Here is an 18296-nt window from a genome sequence, read left to right as displayed (position 1 = left end):
CTTTGGTGCTCAGGTCAGTGCTCTAACCATTGAAAACACTGGCTAGGGCTATCCCTTTTTTTTTTTTAATGGCATCCTGTTTATTCTGCTTAGATTTTTTTTTCTTTTCTGTTTTACATAACAGTGTATCATGTACACTGGTCCCAGGCAGAGTCACACAGATGCGGAGCTCACTCTTACCTGGTAGATGCTGCTGTTTTGTTTGGGTGCAGCATGACGTGCTCACCCAGCCCACGCTTTGGGCCTATAGCACGTCCTTTATGTGGTGTCTCCCCGTCCAGGTCCCATGGTGGGGTGGGAATGACAACGTGGTGGGTGACTTGGAGTGCCTCCCCAGCCCTGCCCACATCCTGCAGGAAAGCTGCAGTCTGTCCACCTTCCTCCACCCACTCCAGCTTTCCAGCACATTCACATAGATGCAAGTTCTGACTAGATTCTCCCAGACGCGTTTTTTGTAAATGTTGCTAACTCCCTATAGATACCCCACTTGGGAGAAACATCCCTAACCTGTTCATTGATGGCTGGTGTGGAGCCCGAGTACCAGCGATGAGCTCCCACCGAGTGCTGACATGCTCATTCATAGGAAAGAATACACATTGGGCTGGAAACCCACCCCCACCCCGCCCCCGCCAAGTGACCTGGAGGCTGTCAACTGCTTCCTCTTGCTGCTGGGGCTCTGTGCGTGCCAGTCCCCTCGTCTGAAGTGCTTTTCCCTTCTGGATGCACTTGAACACCAGACCCTCGTTATCAGTGGTCCATGGGTGAGCCCTACACACCCAGGCCCAGCTCCAGTGTTCACCCTGTGGCCTCCCTCGCCTGTCAGGACCCAGCCTCCATCATGGCCTTCTGTGAGCCTTCTCCCAGCTTCCTGGTGTTTGTCACACTGTCATGATCTGGGTACATGGGTCTCTCCCCAGTAAATGTGAGCATCTCGAGAGTTGGGATCACCTCACATGTGGACAGAGCCCCTGGCCCATGGCAGACAGTGCTCTCTGGAGCCGGGGGCCAAGCCGAAGGCTGTTCCAGGCACTCAGACAATGGAGAACCAGCACTGATGGGCCCGGCCGTGTCCCTCCAACGCTAACCACCTCCTGTGTGTGTGTTCTTAGTTCACAGGAAATGGGCCCTGCGAAATGAACAGTGTCCAGAAGAGTGAGCACGAGAAGAACCTGGAACACAGCAAAAAGCGCTCCCGGCCCTCCCTCCTCCGTCCTGTGTCGGCACCGGCCAAGGTAATCGCCAGCCTTGGGTGTGGATATACATGTGTGTGGGCACACGGCAGCCTTGCCTTCTCTGTACATGAACTGGGGAGCAGCATTCTCAGGCCCCAAGCAAGCAGGCCTGGGGCAGGAGGCTGAGTCTGGGCCCTGGTCTGGCTTGAAATGCACTGGCTGTGGGGCCTTGGGAAGTCGGCTCACCTCCAAGGGTGCTGCTCACCGGTTTCCCTGGATCACAAGATTGTTGTGAGGAGTGTCACCTCCTCCTCGAGAAACCAGATGTAATGCTCACTCTGCTCCTTGTCACCATCATGGCTCTGATGGGCAGGGCCCAGGTACAGTTGTGCAGGTCGGTCCCTGCACCGGGTGCCCCGCTGAGGGATGGAAGGGGCTGAGATCTAGCTCCTGTCGCACTCATCACCCGTGACAGTGATTTTCTCATTCCATCATTGTTTCTGCATCTAGGTGACTTCCTACTATGAGGAAGGACTTCTCTTTACCCCATTTATTTACTTACCTATGTCAATATGAACTCCGAGTTATAATCCGTAACTACTAGTTTATCTTGATGCCCAAACTGTCCCACAGTTGTTCAGTGCGGTCCTTTCGGGGTGACTCCTGTGTCCCCTTGACACGTCTCCATCATTCTTCAGGCATCTGAAGATGGTTTTGTGGCCTCAGGAGTGCAGCCAAGTTTAGGTCCTAGTCAAGCTTGGAGACAAAAGTCTTCCAGAGACTTAAAATCTGGCCTCTGTGGGATCCCACCATGCTGTCCTCTTCCTGTCCCTTTCCCATCACGGCCATGGCTCACAGGGTAAAACAGGCAGGCGGGGTTTCTGATATTGTATCCAGGGGCATAGCCCCCTTGCTGTTCCAACTTCATGATGTTTCTGCCTGTTATCAATAGCCCTAAGCTGTCGAGACTTAGATCCCAGATTATGGGTGGGGCAGTCCTGTAACCTTCACCTTCACTAGGCTGTGGAGGTGAGTGGTTCTGAGACGGTCATCCACAGGGGTCCTGGGCAGACCTCATCCAGCACCCAATGACAGTTTGTCAGAAGAACCCAGTGCTGGCCATGCTGGCTCTGACAAAGATGGATGCACAGAGCACTGACCATGCGAATTTCTCTCCACAGAAGAAAATGAAGCTGCGTGGTAACAAAGACCTGTCCATTGCTGCCGTGGGGAAGTACGGGACTCTGCAAGAGTTCTCCTTCTTTGACAAGGTGACTGGTCGGACTCGGGTGTGCAGAGCGGGAGCTTCTGGGAAGGGAGCAGGGGGAGGAGGGGAGCTCTTGAGTGGGTCTGGGAGAAGGGCTGGCACCAGCTTTCACAGTGGAAGGGAGTGTGGGCCATCATTGAACAGATGGCAGGTGGTGCGCTGTAGGCGTCAGAGCTCGGGGCCGAGCTGGATTTGAGAACACATCTGCCACGCCCCAGCTGTGTGACTTCTAAAGCAGAGCTCATGCTGGGGCTCCCATGGGGTCAGTGGCCTGAACCAGCAAGATGGCCCGTGCTATCTGAACTGTGAATGCTCAAGGAGAGCGTTGCCATGCAGACCACGGCCAGTCACTTTAGAGCAAGCCCATGTTGGTGACTTCGTGTACCTAGTGATGGCTAAGCCAAGTAGGCACAGGGCCAGGGTTGGGTCCAGCCCGCAAAGCCTCCTGACGTACTCTCCCTACAGGTGCGCAGGGTCCTGAAGAGCCAGGAGGTCTATGAGAACTTTCTTCGCTGCATCGCACTCTTCAACCAGGAGCTCGTGTCCGGCTCCGAGCTCCTCCAGCTCGTCAGCCCGTTTTTAGGGTGAGCAACACTGCGCCAGGCTCTCCACAAGTTTTGCTTCTGTAAACTGTCCACCTTTCTTTGGGCTATTGTTTTGAAAGATGATAGGTACTTTTTTTGATACTGTCTTTAAATGGAAATTGTTGTGGAGATGGTTATAGATTCACCGGCAGTAGTAAGAAAGGACACAGATCCTAGGACTGGTTCCCCCATGGGAACATCTGAAGTCAGCACCACAACCAGGATGGTGACACTCGGGCAACCCACCCATCTGTGCAGGTTTCCCTATTTCTAGTTTGCGTGAGCGTGCGTGCGTGCGTGTGTGTGTGTACAGTTCTATCACCTGGGAAGGGAGTGCGTCTCACTACAGTCACGATACTCAATGGCTCCAGAACCACAAGGATCCTGTGCCGACCTTTGATACCCAAGCCTGTGTCCCTCTTGCTTCCTGCTCCAGTCCCCGCCACAGGCCCCTGGCAACCATCTCTGTGCTCCATCTCTAACACCTACACAACAAAAGTGTTATATAAATGGAATCAGGATCAGCTTTCCCACCCAGCATAAAACCCTGGAGATTCCCTCAATGTAGGCTTTTAAATTCTAACAATCAGAAATTGCAGGAAGAATGAAAGACTAACTAGCATCCCAGCCACCCAAAGAGAAACTGTTAACGACCAGCTTCCAGCACATCCTGCTCAGTGTGTGGGCAGCCCCAGGCTCGGGCAGCAGCTGGGAAGGTGGGGATGTTCTAGGACAGTGGTTGCCAACCTTTCGGACCTCACAGGATGTTCTAGGACAGTGGTTGCCAACCTTTCGGACCTCACAGACCACCGGTTGGCAACCGCTGTTCTAGGAGGTAGACACGAATGCACAGTTCATGCACAGTGAGCTTTAGGAAAGGGGGTTGGCCAGGTCCCAGCATTGCCTCCCCCTCACCAGCCCTGTCATGTTGGGCAGGTTTCTTAGCCAGTCTGACCTCAGTTTCAGAAAGCTCCATGTGGGTTCTGTGCATAAGACCCTTCAAATAGAATCAATAATATGGCGAGTGTGCATTGTATATAACTGTATTTGTGGCCTATTTAGCCCCAAAGAAAACCCCAGGGGAGGAGCCTGCCTGGCTGTTATGGCAGGATCACTGTGCCAGCTGTCATAGTGACTGCACTCGTGCAGTGGGCTTTGACACTCATTTAAACATAAATCCAGGTGCCATTGGGGTGGGTTGCATGAAAACCTTCCCATCAACGTGCATGGCGGTTACATGACTTATGAGAATGTATCCATAGAGGGTGTTCCTAGGAGGGTCTCCCCGCTGGGGGAGAAAGACTCCGGAACAGAGCTTGGCAGACTGATCTTCGAGGTCCAGGGGCTAGGACTACCCAACTCTGACATTGTGCAAAAGAAGCCACAAGCAGTGTGTCAGGATGGACATCACTGTGCCAGTAAAACTCGATCTACAAAGACAGGTGTGGGCAGGTTGGTCGACCCTGGCCTCTTCCAGTCAAGGAGCATTGCTGACCCAGCTTCTGCCAGTCTAGGTTGTCTTTTCCAGAGTGTTTCAAGGCCTCCTCAAGTGGTGGGCCTGACTGGCGACAAAGTTTTGGGGGGCAGATTCACTCCCAAGTGGGGACTTGATGCACATCTGGTGCTAGGTTCCGCCTCCTGCCTCTCCTCCCTGAGCTTGCTTTCTGACCATCTTTAACCACAGATGTCTATATGGAGCCGTTCTGAAATCTCTAGATCCCTCCCACAAAGCCCTGGGGGTGTCGACTTACCATTTGTTTTTAATTCTGAAGGAAATTTCCAGAACTTTTTGCACAATTCAAGTCCTTCCTGGGGGTGAAAGAACTATCATTCGCCCCGCCCATGAGCGACAGATCTGGGGATGGAATAAGCCGGGAAATCGACTATTCATCTTGCAAGCGCATTGGATCCAGCTATCGGGCGCTCCCCAAAACTTACCAGCAGCCCAAGTGCAGTGGGAGGACGGCCATCTGCAAGGAGGTAGCTCCCTGGGGCTTACGTTGGCTTGTGTGGTGCATGCCCCCCCCACCCCCCAAAAACAACAACAACACACCCATCATTCTCATATATCAGATGAAAGACTGAATGTCAGCCCCCTAAATGTTGAGTAATGGATGTGCGGGGATGTGGCAAAACAAAATACCTGAGCAGAGGTGAGTTACCCTGTTGGCAGTTTTGGTAAGCCATGGAGCCCACGGCACCAGCATAGGGTTGGCACATTCCATCATTTTGCTGAGCCTGCTCTGTCCTGGGTTTCACTGCCCTCAGTATGGTTTTGTTTAGTGTGACAATTGAATACTTCTTCAGGGTTAGAGGACAGGCTGTTACTGTATATCCAGAATTCAAGAGTGCCTGCTGGGTTCCAGGGATCAGCAAGGAACCGCCTATGGGCCAAATCCCAGGCCATAGCTGGTCCATTGGTTGTGTTTGTCAGTAAAGTTTTATTTTCACACAGCTACGCCCATTGATTTGCATATTGCCTGTGACTACTTTACTAAGACTAAGGCAGAATTGAGTAGTCCCCACAAAACTTGAAATATTTATTATCCGGCTTTTTTGTTAATATATATATATATATATATTTAAAATATTTTTATTGATTTCAGAGAGGAAGGGAGAGGGAGAGAGATAGAAACATCAGTGATGAGAGAGAATCACCGATCGGCTGCCTCGTGCATGCCTCCTACTGGGGATTGAGCCCGCAATCCGAGCACGTGCCCTTGACTAGAATTGAACCTGGGACCCTTCAGTCCACAGGCCCAGGCTCTGTCCACTGAGCCAAACCAACTAGGGCTTTAATATATATTTTTATTGATTTTAGAGTGGAAAGGAGAGGGGGAGAGAGAGAGAAATATCAGTGATGAGCGAGAATCATCGATCAGCTGCCTCCCACATGCCCCACTCTGGGGATCGAGCCCACAACCCAGGCATGTGCCCTGACCAGGAATCGAACTATGACCTCCCAATTCATAGGTCAACGCTCAACCACTGAGCCACACTGGCCAGGCTCATTTTTACAATTATTGAGGTAGATTTTTATGTCTCAGGTGGCTGGGAAATCACTGACAGTTTCTGGTCCCAGTAAGCATCTGGGCCGAAACGAGATGGGAGCCCAGGCATGTGATGCTTGCCTTGTGGTGTATACAGATCCATGGAGTGAGCCCATGGTTAAGTTAGCTCTGATTCATAAATGCATCGTGCTGGGGGCATTGCCCTGAGAAGATGGACTTACTGGAGGTGTAGTTCTCATTGGCATGTGTGTGCATAACATGTCCCTCCCTCTCTGATCTTCTTCCTGTCCTGACTCTGGTTCAGGGTCGGTGGCTGCTTGGCACTTGCTTACTCTTTTATTAACTCTACTAGAGGCCTGGTGCACAAAATTTGTGCACTCAGCGGCAGGGGGAGGGGTGGGATGGGGAGGAGGTGGAGGTGGGGGATCCCTCAGCCCGGCCTGTGCCCTCTCGCAGTCTGGGAGCCCTCAGGGGATGTCTGACAGCTGCAGAGGCAAGAGAGGCTCCCGCCACCACCAATGCACTCGCCAGCCGTGAGCCCAGCTTCTGGCTGAGCGGCGCTCTCCCTGTGGGAGCGCACTGACCACCAGGAGGCAGCTCATGCATTGAGCATCTGCCCCCTGGTGGTCAGTGTGCATCATAGCGACCAGTCATTCTGCTGTTTGGTCGATTTGCATATTAGCCTTTTATTATGTACTATGAGTTGAGGAGCCAGTCCAGTGGGAGTGTGCATTATCTGGCTTTTTACAGAGAAAGTTTGCCAACCCCTGAAATACTATGATTGGTTCACTTGATCACATTTACTGTTTGTATGATAAGGGAATTTCCTGTAAAATCAGGGTGATATTACTTCTTATATTTTCTACACTGAACAGTACAGTAAACAGTTCTGGCAGCCAGGGCTTGTTGCCTGGGGTAACAGCATTTCCTCTTGATGCAGGTGCTGAACGACACCTGGGTCTCATTCCCGTCTTGGTCAGAGGACTCCACCTTTGTCAGCTCTAAGAAGACACCCTACGAGGAACAGCTGCACCGCTGTGAGGACGAGCGTTTTGAGGTGTGTATGCTGGTGCTGCAGGGCCCTCGGGTGGTCCTGAGTCCTGGCCAGGATGGTGAGGACATGGGGTGTGCCTTGTCCCCCATCCTCCATGGCACTGCCCTCACTCTCCCCTGCTCATCTCCCTCTCCATCCTGGGATGTATCCTGACCCTTCTTAACCTCCCCTGTCTCCTCTTGAGTGTCAGGGATGCCAGCACTTTCCAACAGGGCAGGTCCTCACAGATCTCTTTTCTGCCTTGCTTTCCTTCAGGCTGGGTAGGCAATGTATTTGAATTTAATTTCTTTAATTAAAATTAAGTTAGCCGAAACCGGTTTGGCTCAGTGGATAGAGCGTCGGCTTGCGGACTCAAGGGTCCCAGGTTCAATCCCGGTCAAGGGCATGTACCTTGGTTGTGGGCACATCCCCAGTGGGAGGTGTGCAAGAGGCAGCTGATGGATGTTTCTCTCTCATCGATGTTTCTAACTCTCTATCCCTCTCTCTTCCTCTCTGTAAAAAATCAATAAAACATATTTTAAAAAAAAATTTAAGTTAGCTTGCCCGGCCGGTGTGGCTCAGTGGTTGAGTGTCGACCCAGGAACTGAGAGGTTGTGGGTTCAATTCCTGGTCAGGGCACATGCCAGGTTTTGGGCTCAGTCCCTAGTGGGGGATGTACAAGAGGCAGCTGATTGATGATGTTGCTCTCTCATCAATGTTTCTATCTCTCTGTCCCTCTCCCTTCCTCTCTCTAAAAATCAGTAAAAACATTTTAAAAATTAAGTTAGCTTAAGTTAATTTTTTGAAAATTTTGCTGACATGCAGCGTAAGAAATGACACAGCAATCAGGTTCCCTTCCCCAGTGGTAACAGCTTATAAGTCCCTGTCACACTAGTACAGCGAGGTCAGTGACACTGGCACATTTGCCCCCTTGGGCTGTATTTTTGTGTGCATATGTGGCATGTGCATGTGTTGAATTGTGCATACACGTGTGTTCAGTTCTGCATGTTCCCACCTTTGGTGGTTCCTGTATTCACCACCACAGCCAAGATACTGAGCAGCACCTTACCACTAGAACCCCTCCTTCTGCCCTTTATATCTGAACACCTCCCTCCCAGCCCCACCCAGCCCTGGCAACACTGACCTGTCCCTTCATCTCTCACTGTGGCACAAATGGAATATCCCTTTATGTCCCCTTTGGGGATTGGCTCCCCCTGCACATGCCCTGAGAGTCTTCCAGGGGCTGAGTGCACCACGGGTCTGTTCCCTTTTTTTGCCAAGCAAAGCTTGCTCTCTGTGCCTGTGCAGGGGGTCAGCCAGCAGTGAATGGCCCATGGCTCTCGTCCCTCAGCACCAGGTCCTGCATTTGTGCCTCCCCTGACGATTCCAGCCCAGTAATCAGCCTCATTTGCTCAGGGCCCCACCTTCTAATGCCTGTCACACCCCTCAGACGTGCAGTTTGTTAGCTCCGTCCAACCATCCCTTCTGCCAGCCCAGGCTCTTCCCCAGGGCCCCACTGACCCCTGCCCGCCTTCCTCTCCATAGTTAGACGTCGTCCTGGAGACCAACCTGGCCACCATTCGAGTGTTAGAAAGCGTGCAGAAAAAACTGTCCCGGATGGCCCCGGAAGACCAGGATAAGTTCCGGCTGGACGACTGTCTGGGGGGCACGTCGGAGGTGATCCAGCGTCGCGCCATCCATCGCATCTACGGGGACAAAGCTCCTGAGATCATTGAGAGCCTCAAGAAGAACCCTGTCACTGCTGTCCCGGTCGTTCTCAAAAGGTTCCCTCAGCTCTGGCCCCTGGGCGCTCGTTAGTGTTGGTCACAGATGTCATCACAAGGTGGGGAGGGAGGTGGGGGGGCCCCTGGGGCCTCAGGCTGCCTTCCTGGGTGTCTCAGTCTTCCTTCGTCTTCCTCTTCCCCTCCCGAGAGGAAAGCACGGGTAACACTTGTCCTAGTCCTTTGGCCACCACACACAAAATTAGGTCGAAACATGAAGAGTGGGACCTGTCTCACAGCTTGCCTTGTATTTAGTATTGTGTCTTAGGAACTTGTCCGTGATAGTGAACAGGTATTAAGTGCTGCCCTCAGTTGGGTGCTATGCTTGGCCCTGGGGTTGCAGAGCTGAGTAAGACCCACACAGTCCCTTCCCTCATGGGGTTCACAGTTGAGCCAACAGCTACATGAAATATGGTCAGTGGCAGGGAGGAGGTTGGTTCCGGGGCAGCGATGTTTGAGAAACCATAAAACTGTCCACATTGGTCCTCCAGGACCATGGCTCCCTCCTTCCCTCCTTTACTCAGTACAGACAAGCCTGGAGCTGGTTGCCCACGTGTGCAGTGCATGGCTAGGCTGTGGATGGAAGACAGGCTGGTCCTAGTGCAGGGATGACTCAGGCGGGTGTCACAGGCTGTTCCCATGCTGTCCTTGTGCTGAGCCCCTCTGGCCCCCACAGGCTGAAGGCCAAGGAGGAGGAGTGGCGGGAGGCCCAGCAGGGCTTCAACAAGATTTGGCGGGAGCAATATGAGAAGGCATACCTCAAGTCCCTGGACCACCAGGCCGTGAACTTCAAGCAGAACGACACCAAGGCCCTTCGCTCCAAGAGCTTGCTCAACGAGATTGAGAGTGTCTATGATGAGGTGAGACCCTCCTCTGCGCTGGGTCTGCCTGTTTCCCAGCGGGTAGGCGGGGTTGGTAGCATTGCCCTCACGGCTCCCCTCAGGTTCCCTGGCCCCTAGGCACTGCTGTAGGGCTTGGTGGTGGGAGGGAGGTTGGCCCTGTTCTGGTCCTGGTGCTGAGCAATGTGACACTGTTAAAGCTGAGGTGCAAATCTTGGGTTCTCCTAGCGGGTTTCTCCTGCCTAACATTCACCCTGTTCCCAGCACCAGGAGCAGCACTCAGAGGGCCGCAGCGCCCCCTCCAGTGAGCCACACCTTATCTTCGTGTACGAGGACAGGCAGATCCTGGAGGATGCGGCCGCACTCATCAGCTACTACGTGAAGCGGCAGCCAGCCATCCAGAAGGAGGACCAGGGCACCATCCACCAGCTGGTGCACCAGTTTGTGCCCAGCCTCTTCTTCTCCCAGCACCTGGACCTAGGGGCATCTGAGGACTCTGCTGACGAGGGCCGGGGGAGCCCCCAGGGGCAGAGTGTGGAACCTGGTGACCGGAAGAAGCCAGCGCCTGGGCCACAGAGCAGCCCCCCAGTGGAGAAGGGGCCCACCGGCGAGGGCTCCACCCCTGAGCAACAGCCACCGCCACCACCACCACCGCCACCGCCATTACCACCACCACCACACAAGCCCATGGATGACGTCTACAGCCTCTTCTTCGCCAACAACAACTGGTACTTCTTCCTGCGTCTCCACCAGACCCTGTGCTCCCGGCTCCTGAAGATCTACCGCCAGGCTCAGAAGCAGCTCCTGGAGTATCGGACGGAGAAGGAGAGGGAGAAGCTGCTCTGCGAGGGCCGGCGGGAAAAGGGCAATGACCCCGCCATGGAGCTGCGGCTGAAGCAGCCCAGTGAGTCCCCCAGCCCCTGTCAGAGCCCACGGATGACATGCAGGCGCTGGGAGATGGGCAGTGGCCCCAAGGGTTTGAGTTCACAGCTTATGATCGGAAATGTCCCCTGGTGTTTTTTTCTGGCTTTTCATTTTGAAATAATCACAGTATCTCAAATGAGAAATCACAAAAATAATAGAGTCTCGAACACCCTCCCTAACCTCCCCAAGCAGTAGCACTGCTTCTGGCTGTGGTGCCGTGGTAGGAGCAGGAAACCGGCATCGCCAGGCCACAGCCACAGCGCTTCCTGCCTGCCTCCCAAGCTGGGCCCCTTGGAACCACTGCCAGTCAAGCTTCCGTCCTGGAGTTGGGCCAACATTAAGAAGCCCATGGTGGGAGGCGGGAACGTGGGCTGCTTGATTCTATGGAGATTCTGGATTCACCTTGTGGTTACAGCCCTGTGTGACCTGTCTCTGCCCACCCTTAGGTGAGGTGGAGCTGGAAGAGTACTACCCAGCCTTCCTAGATATGGTGCGTAGCCTGCTGGACGGTAGCATCGACCCCACACAGTATGAGGACACACTGCGCGAGATGTTCACCATCCACGCCTACGTCGGCTTCACCATGGACAAGCTGGTGCAGAGCATCGCGCGCCAGGTGAGGGGGTGCAGGGTGGGCAGCGAGCAGAGTGACCGGAGGCCTGACACATGGGGCAACAGCACCTCCTCAAGACTCCTTGCCAGTCCCCAGCTTTGAAAACCTGCCCGTCTATCACTCTTATGCTGTGTGGTTGGTCCCATGCCAGCATCTTTCCTTTTTTTTTAACCAAGGTAGAATTCACATAACATAATGCTAATAACCATTTCATTTTATTTACTAGAGGACTGGTGCACAAATTCGTGCACCAGTCGGGTCCCACGGCCTAGCCTGCGAGATTGGACAAAACCAGCTTTCTGACATCCCTCGAGGGGTCCTGGATTGCAAGAGGGCCCATGCCAGGCCAAGGGACCCCACCAGTGCACTATCAGGGCCGGGGAGGGATGCGGGAGGTTGGCCAGCCAGGGAGGAACAGTGGGAGAGCTCCAGGGCATGTTCCTGTCTCGCTCAGCAGCAAGCTAACCTACCGGTCGGAGCATCTACCCCCTGGTGGTCAGTGCACGTCATAGAGACTGGTCAACCCATTGACTGTCTGCCCCCTAGTGGTCAGTACACATAATAGCAAGTAGTTGAGTGGCCTTAGCATATCATTAGCATACTAGAGGTCCAGTGCATGAAAATTCATGCACTGGAAGGGGGGTCCCTCAGCCCTGTCTGCCCCCTCTCTCAGTCCGGGAGCCCTCAGGGGCGGGAGGCGACCTGGCGATCAGGGGAAGGCGATGCCCCCATCACACCTTTGCTGCTGCCACTGCCGGCAGCGCAAGCCTCTGCCGGCCTTGGTTACCTGAGCCTCAAGCAGCCGCCATCGGCGGCTTGCCTGCGCCTCGGGCCAGCCCTGGGCGGCTGGACAGCTGCCATCCGAGGCTTACCTGCACCTCGGGCATCAGCTGGGCAGCCACCATCCGAGGCTTGCCTGCGCCTTGAGCAGGCCCTGGGGTGCTGAGGGGACTGGGGGACTCCAGAGGCAGGCACGCAGAGCTGAGGGGACTGGGCACTGCCATCTTGTGGCTGTGGGTGCCGCCATCTTTGAGGGTGTGGCAGTCAATTAGCATATTCCCTCTTTATTAGATAGGATTACGCTTTGATTGGTTGAATGGAGGACTGGACACTTAGCATTTTAGGCTTTTATTATATAGGGTTTTTTTTAATTGAATTTAGAGAGAGAAAACGGGATAGGGATAGAGAGATAGAAACATCAGTGAGAATCATTGTTTGGCTGCCTCCTGCACGTCCCCCACTGGGGGTCAAGCCCAAAACCTGGGCATGTGTTGTGATTGGAAATTGAGCCAGTGACCTCTCAGTTCATGGGTCGACGCTCAACCACTGAGCCACACCAGCAGGGCACGTTAGCCATTTTAAAGTGAATAATTCAATAGCATTTAGTACATTGACAGTGTTATACAATCTTCACCTCTGTCTAGTTCCAGAACATTCCTATCACCCCAAAAAGAGACCCTGTCCCCATTAGCAGTCACTCTCCATTCCCCTTCGCCAGCTCCTGACTACCACCAATCTGCTTTCTGTCTCTGTATTTACCCATTCTGACATTTCATGTACATGGAATCATATAGTATGTGGTCTGACTTCTCTTACTTGGCATGATGTTTTCAAGATTCATCCACATTGTATTATGTCAGTGCTTCATTCCTCTTTATGGCTGAGTAATATTCCATTGTAGACTGGACCACATTGTGTTCATTCATTCATCCATGAATGGGCACCTGCGTTGCTGCCACCTTTTGGCAATTGTGAATAATGCTGCTGTGAACATGAATTTGAGTCCCTGCTAACAAACGTTTTGTGAGGGTAACTTGGCAGTGTGTAAAGAATTGTGGCCCACTTGTAGGGGTGTGGGGCGGATATCAGTGACGTTCCTCAGCACTCAGTATCATTTATAGTAGCAAAACACTGGCAATAGAAATGTCAAGGAGAGGAAATGAGTCATAAAATATAAACAACAAAGCTCCAGACAGGTCGGTGTGGTCCTGGGACATGTGTCCTGCTGGTGGTGTTCTTCAGCTTGACTTTTGTTTCCTGATTACCAACTAAGGCTGTTCACTTAAAGTGGAAGAGAAGCCAGTAAAATCTCCCACCCAGATACACTCATTGGGAACATTCTAGAAAAGCTATTTCCTTCTAGGTTAGGAAAACTTCTCATTGAAGTAGACACACAGAAAAGTGCCCAAATCCTAAGTGGGTGGCTCAGCGAGTCTTCACATGTGGCTGCCCTCACCCACTAGCCCTCCCAGCTACTCCTCACCATGGGCACCCACTGCCCTGATTTCTGATGCTGAGATAGAGTTCCTGTCTTGAGCTGTGTTTAAATCAGTGGTTCTCAACCTTCCTAATGCCGCGACCCTTTAATACAGTTCCTCATGTTGTGGTGACCCCCAACCATAAAATTATTTTCGTTGCTATTTCATAACTGTAATTTTGCTACTGTTAATGAATCGTAATGTAAATATCTGTGTTTTCCGATGGTCTTAGGCTCTACAGCAGCAGTTCAGGCTGAGAACCGCTAGCAGGGTCGCCTAAGACCATCGGAAAACACAGATATTTACATTACGATTCATTAACAGTAGCAAAATTACAGTTATGAAGTAGCAACGAAAATAACTTTATGGTTGGGGGTCACCACAACATGAGGAACTGTATTTAAGGGTCGTGGCATTAGAAAGGTTGAGAACCACTGGTTTAAATGGAAGTGTACTACCCATCTGGCATCAGGCAGTGTGATTCTACAACATTCCTTTTTGCAATTGTGGCCCCTTTATCCTGGCCTGCTCCAGGGAACAAACTCCCCTTTGGGCCCTTGGAGCAACACTGCTTGTCTCCTGGTGGACATCTGCGAGTTTCCTCCACTCCCTGGGTGGGGTGGAGGCAAGCCCGCCAGCTGCAGTGGAAGCTTTTGGTTTTCCAGTGGGTGCTCTGTCCTGCCCAGAGCTGGGATTGGCGGTCTCTCACCTCTCCTGGCTGAGGGGCAGCAGGATCTCATCGTGTTTTACATTGCATTTCCCTGGTGGCTCCTAAGGTTGGCACCTTTCCTCCCTCTGTGGCCATTTGGATGTCCAGTGATGGGGAAGCACGCATGGGACCTTGCACACAGCTCCAGGAGACAGTGGCTCGGGGGCACCATGGGGCAAGCACTTCACCCCCAGAGCTGTGGCTTCATCAGACCCCACCGGAAATGCCCTGGGCCAGATATGCTCACAGGCCTCTCCCATGCTGACACCTGTAACTTACCTTAGAGGGAACAGCCACACCCTTTGCCTTTTTTTCCTTATTATTAGCATTTCTTGTTTTCAGTAACAGCAGCCACTATTTGGGGGAACTTGCCGTGTGCCAGGCACCATATGAGATCCGCGACACTCGGGGCAGAACCCAAGGCCCTGCTACAGCTAGTGGTGGCAGGGCCGACTCACACAGCTCCATCTGACCCTGTGCCTCAGCTGTCTCCGTTATTCATTTCTTCTTAAATCTTATGGTTTTAAATGTTGGTAGGAATTGAAGGAATTCATTGTGTTGATTGCTGAAAATTTAGGGAAAATAACCTCCCTCCATCCCACCACTCTCAGATAACTACGATCCTCATTTTGGAACATTTTCTATTGCATTCATTCCATATGTTTCTCAAACCCAAGCAGGGTTTGCTGGTCTGGTCTAGTTTGAACTGGTCTGCTTGGCTCTGGACTGGTCTGCTCTTGTCTGTTCTAGTCTGATCTGGGCTAGTTTTTCTGCCCTGGTCTGCTCTGCACCCTGTGCCAAGGTACTCGCTCTGCATGGCCCGTCTGGTCCTGGCCTTCACCCCATTTCATGGACTTGACCACGTCGTCTTTGTGTGAGGTGGGGACTGCGGCAGGCGGTGTGCTAGAAACCGCTCCCCCTCCTGAGGGGCACACGTTCCAGGCACCCACCAGCTTTCCTCCCCACCAGCTGCACCACCTCGTGAGTGACGACATCTGCCTGAAGGTGGTGGAGCTCTACCTGAACGAGAAGAAGCGGGGCGCCGCCGGTGGGAACCTGTCCTCCCGCTGCGTCCGCGCCGCTAGGGAGACTAGCTACCAGTGGAAGGCTGAGCGATGCATGGCTGATGAGAACTGCTTCAAGGTGAGAGATTAGCCATGCTCAGTCCCATGTGAGGCTAGGGGTGCAAGGGGAATGCCCAAAACAGGAGGGGCTGGCCATTGTGTTCTGGCCTGGGGGGCAGGATTGGACTGAACCATGACTTTCTCGGCCAGTCCAATCACATGTACTTCCTTGACTGGCCTCTGGATGCTGGTCCTGGCCTCAGAGGGCACCACAGGGCCCATGAGGTGGGGACCCAGCACATGATCCCTGGAGGAAGGGTCGAGGCCCAGAGGCTGGCAAAGGTGGTTAATTGATGAGCTTTTGACCTCATCCTGCGTCAGCTTGGACTGTTCTGTGGCTTCAGGCTTTGTCCCCGCCTTCCCCAGGTGATGTTCCTTCAGCGCAAAGGGCAGGTGATTATGACCATTGAGCTCCTGGACACCGAGGAAGCGCAGTCGGAGGACCCTGTGGAGGTCCAGGTGAGGACGACGGCCCTGTGCTCTGCCTTGTGCACACTCCGGGGCCGGGGAAGCCACGGTCGGCATCGTGCAGTTCCCACCCCAGGAGCCACATGCACCAGCACGGGCCCCGTGCTCTCCGAGGGAGCCCGAGGGAGGGCCAAAGTTGCAGACAGCCCCTCAGGAGTCCGGGGTGTGTCCCAGGGCAGGACCCTGGGTCCTGATTCCCCCCACGTGCTGTAGACACCAAGCTATCCCAATTGAGCCTGCGGCCGGCATGGTCACCCGAGCCGTGTGACCTCTGCACTGTGCATAAAGCTCAGGGCTCCGGGTCGCTAGCCTTAGTCACCAGGAGAACATCCGCCTGGCCACACTCTGACTCACACATTCCACTAGACAAGACACTTCCCCTGTGTTTGTTTTCTGCTCTTACAAGGACCCCAGGCATTGGGTTTAGGGCCCACCTTACTCCAGTGTGACCTCACCTTACCTTGATGACTCTGTTTCCAGATGAGATCACATTAACAGGTGCCAGGGGCTAGGGCTTAGACATGTCTTTTTGGGGACACAATTCAACCCACAATAGTGAACAGCTTGTCCCAGTTTACCTGGGACATTCCTGGTTTTATCACCACAGATTCCACATTCCAGGAATTGCTTGTTCTCAGACAAACCACAGCGATTGGTCCCCTGACACGTAGCTGTGTCAGACCTTTTCTGGAGTCAAGCTGTACAAATAAGTAAGGACGTCGAAAGGAATCATATTTCAAAAAGGTGTTGCTGCCTTTTGACCTTGAGTCAATCAGCCAGGCTCTGTGGACCAGGAGCTCTGGAGCATCATGTCCGCTCAGGAGCTTTGTGTCTGGAGAAATGGGAAGGTGCGGTGACACTAGGCGCCCTCACTCCAGGGCCGGTAAGCCCAAGCCGCCTTCCCAGAGCTGGGGGCACTCACCACGGCCGCAGGGGCTCCCCTCCCGGCATCCTCCCTGCCTACCTCAGGACTCCCCCACACAGGAAGCTCCAAGACGAGTGAGGGTGGAGGCCTGCATACCTCACACCTTCCAGAAGTTTCCAGCAAATGCAGTTTTATAAGCTCATGTCTGGAGGAGCCTCTGGCTTTAACAGGGCGGTGAGCAGATGGTCACTGGACACCACCATGCCCTACTGGACCTGGGTGGCCCCTCCCAGCCCCACCTCCTGTTCACTCCTACCTGTGACCTGGTCTTTCCCTCTTTCTACTGCTGCTCGTGTCCCGATATCCATTCTGGACCTTGATTCCTCCATAAGAGGTTCCCCGTTCCCTGTGTGAACTTGATGAATAGGTTGTTACACAACAGGGACTTCTCCACTTAAGCACAAAATGCCGTCAAGTGTCTCGTTGTAGCTGGTATGCATGTCCCACCCCAGCTGCAGTCTGGTTTCCGTCACACATCAGGGTCTTCAACAGCCACCATCCCCCTAACACATCCCCAGGAGCCCTGAGCTCAGGGTCCTGGCTGAGGAGCCCTTACGCAGGAAGTCACGGCCATGTCTCCTCCTGTTCCCCCAGCACCTGGCTCGGTACATGGAGCAGTACGTGGGGACCGAGGGTGCGTCCAGCTCCCCCACCGAGGGCTTCCTCCTGAAGCCCGTGTTCCTGCAGAGGTGAGAGGAGCCGCAAGGAGGCCTTGTGTCTTTAATTGAGGCTAAAGACAGTTTCCTTCGTCTGGGAACACTAATTGGGCACCTGATGTGTACAAGGTGTGGCTGTGCCCTCCTGAGGTCTGGGGTGAGCAGAGCAGTCATGCAGTCATCCCGGGACAAGGGGGCTGCCCTAAGGGAGCAGAGGGGCTGGGAGGAGGGGGTGAGTCCCTGGAGGGAGAAGCTCCCGGAAATGGCAGCCATCAGGCCAGGGACGGGAGTGGCAGCATCATTAGACCCTGGACCTGAGCCAGGCAGGGCCAGATCTCCTCTCAGGCCAAGTTGAGACAGTGAACTTTAAGATCAGTGGGGACTGTTGGTTGGTGTTTAGATTTGTGGGGACCCATTGCCAGGTGGGGTCCCAGGCCCACTGATAGGAGGGAGATGGGACCACGTCTGGAAGGGTGGAGGTAGGGAAGGGGGTCCTGGGTGAGGGGCTCCCTGTGGGAGGTACATAGGAAGCAAGCGAGAGGAGCCAGCAGGGCTGGCCAGGCGGCCCCTCCCGGGGCTGCTAGCACCCTGTGTGACGGGTTGGTTTTCTCTGGATTGAAGGGTTTGGGTCGTGGTTTTTTGCTTCTATTTGCATCTCCCTTACCCTTGGGAAATCCAGCCACCGATTTCCTGATCTGCAAATCCTCCTGTGACCCTCAGGAACCTCAAGAAATTCCGCAGGTGGCAGTGCGAGCAGGTGCGGGCCCTGCGTGGCGAGGCCAAGAGCTCCTGGAAGCGCTTGGTGGGGGTGGAGAGCGCCTGCAACGTGGACTGCCGCTTCAAGCTCAGCTCCCACAAGATGATGTTCATTGTCAACTCCGAGGACTACATGTACCGCCGGGGGACCCTGTGCCGAGCTAAACAGGTACGCC

General features: G+C 53.7%; 1 protein-coding gene across 1 annotated transcript in view; it reads left to right on the top strand.

Annotated features, from left to right (window-relative positions):
* Positions 1 to 18296, top strand: part of SIN3B (SIN3 transcription regulator family member B) — a 43032-nt gene that overhangs the window by 22146 nt on the left and 2590 nt on the right. Inside the window, exons 6-18 of the mRNA XM_079772105.1 lie at positions 1110 to 1232; positions 2354 to 2443; positions 2905 to 3023; positions 4796 to 5003; positions 6975 to 7091; positions 8613 to 8851; positions 9525 to 9708; positions 9952 to 10591; positions 11058 to 11227; positions 15161 to 15334; positions 15682 to 15774; positions 17303 to 17397; positions 18085 to 18289. Of these exons, the coding sequence (XP_079628231.1) occupies positions 1110 to 1232; positions 2354 to 2443; positions 2905 to 3023; positions 4796 to 5003; positions 6975 to 7091; positions 8613 to 8851; positions 9525 to 9708; positions 9952 to 10591; positions 11058 to 11227; positions 15161 to 15334; positions 15682 to 15774; positions 17303 to 17397; positions 18085 to 18289 (2457 nt within the window). The remainder of the gene's footprint in view (positions 1 to 1109; positions 1233 to 2353; positions 2444 to 2904; positions 3024 to 4795; positions 5004 to 6974; positions 7092 to 8612; positions 8852 to 9524; positions 9709 to 9951; positions 10592 to 11057; positions 11228 to 15160; positions 15335 to 15681; positions 15775 to 17302; positions 17398 to 18084; positions 18290 to 18296) is intronic.

The sequence above is a fragment of the Cnephaeus nilssonii genome (genome assembly GCF_951640355.1).
Source record: "Cnephaeus nilssonii genome assembly, chromosome: 5".
Lineage (NCBI taxonomy): Eukaryota > Metazoa > Chordata > Mammalia > Chiroptera > Vespertilionidae > Cnephaeus > Cnephaeus nilssonii.
Note: the sequence above shows the minus strand (reverse complement) of the source record. Positions and strands in the feature narration are given on the sequence as shown.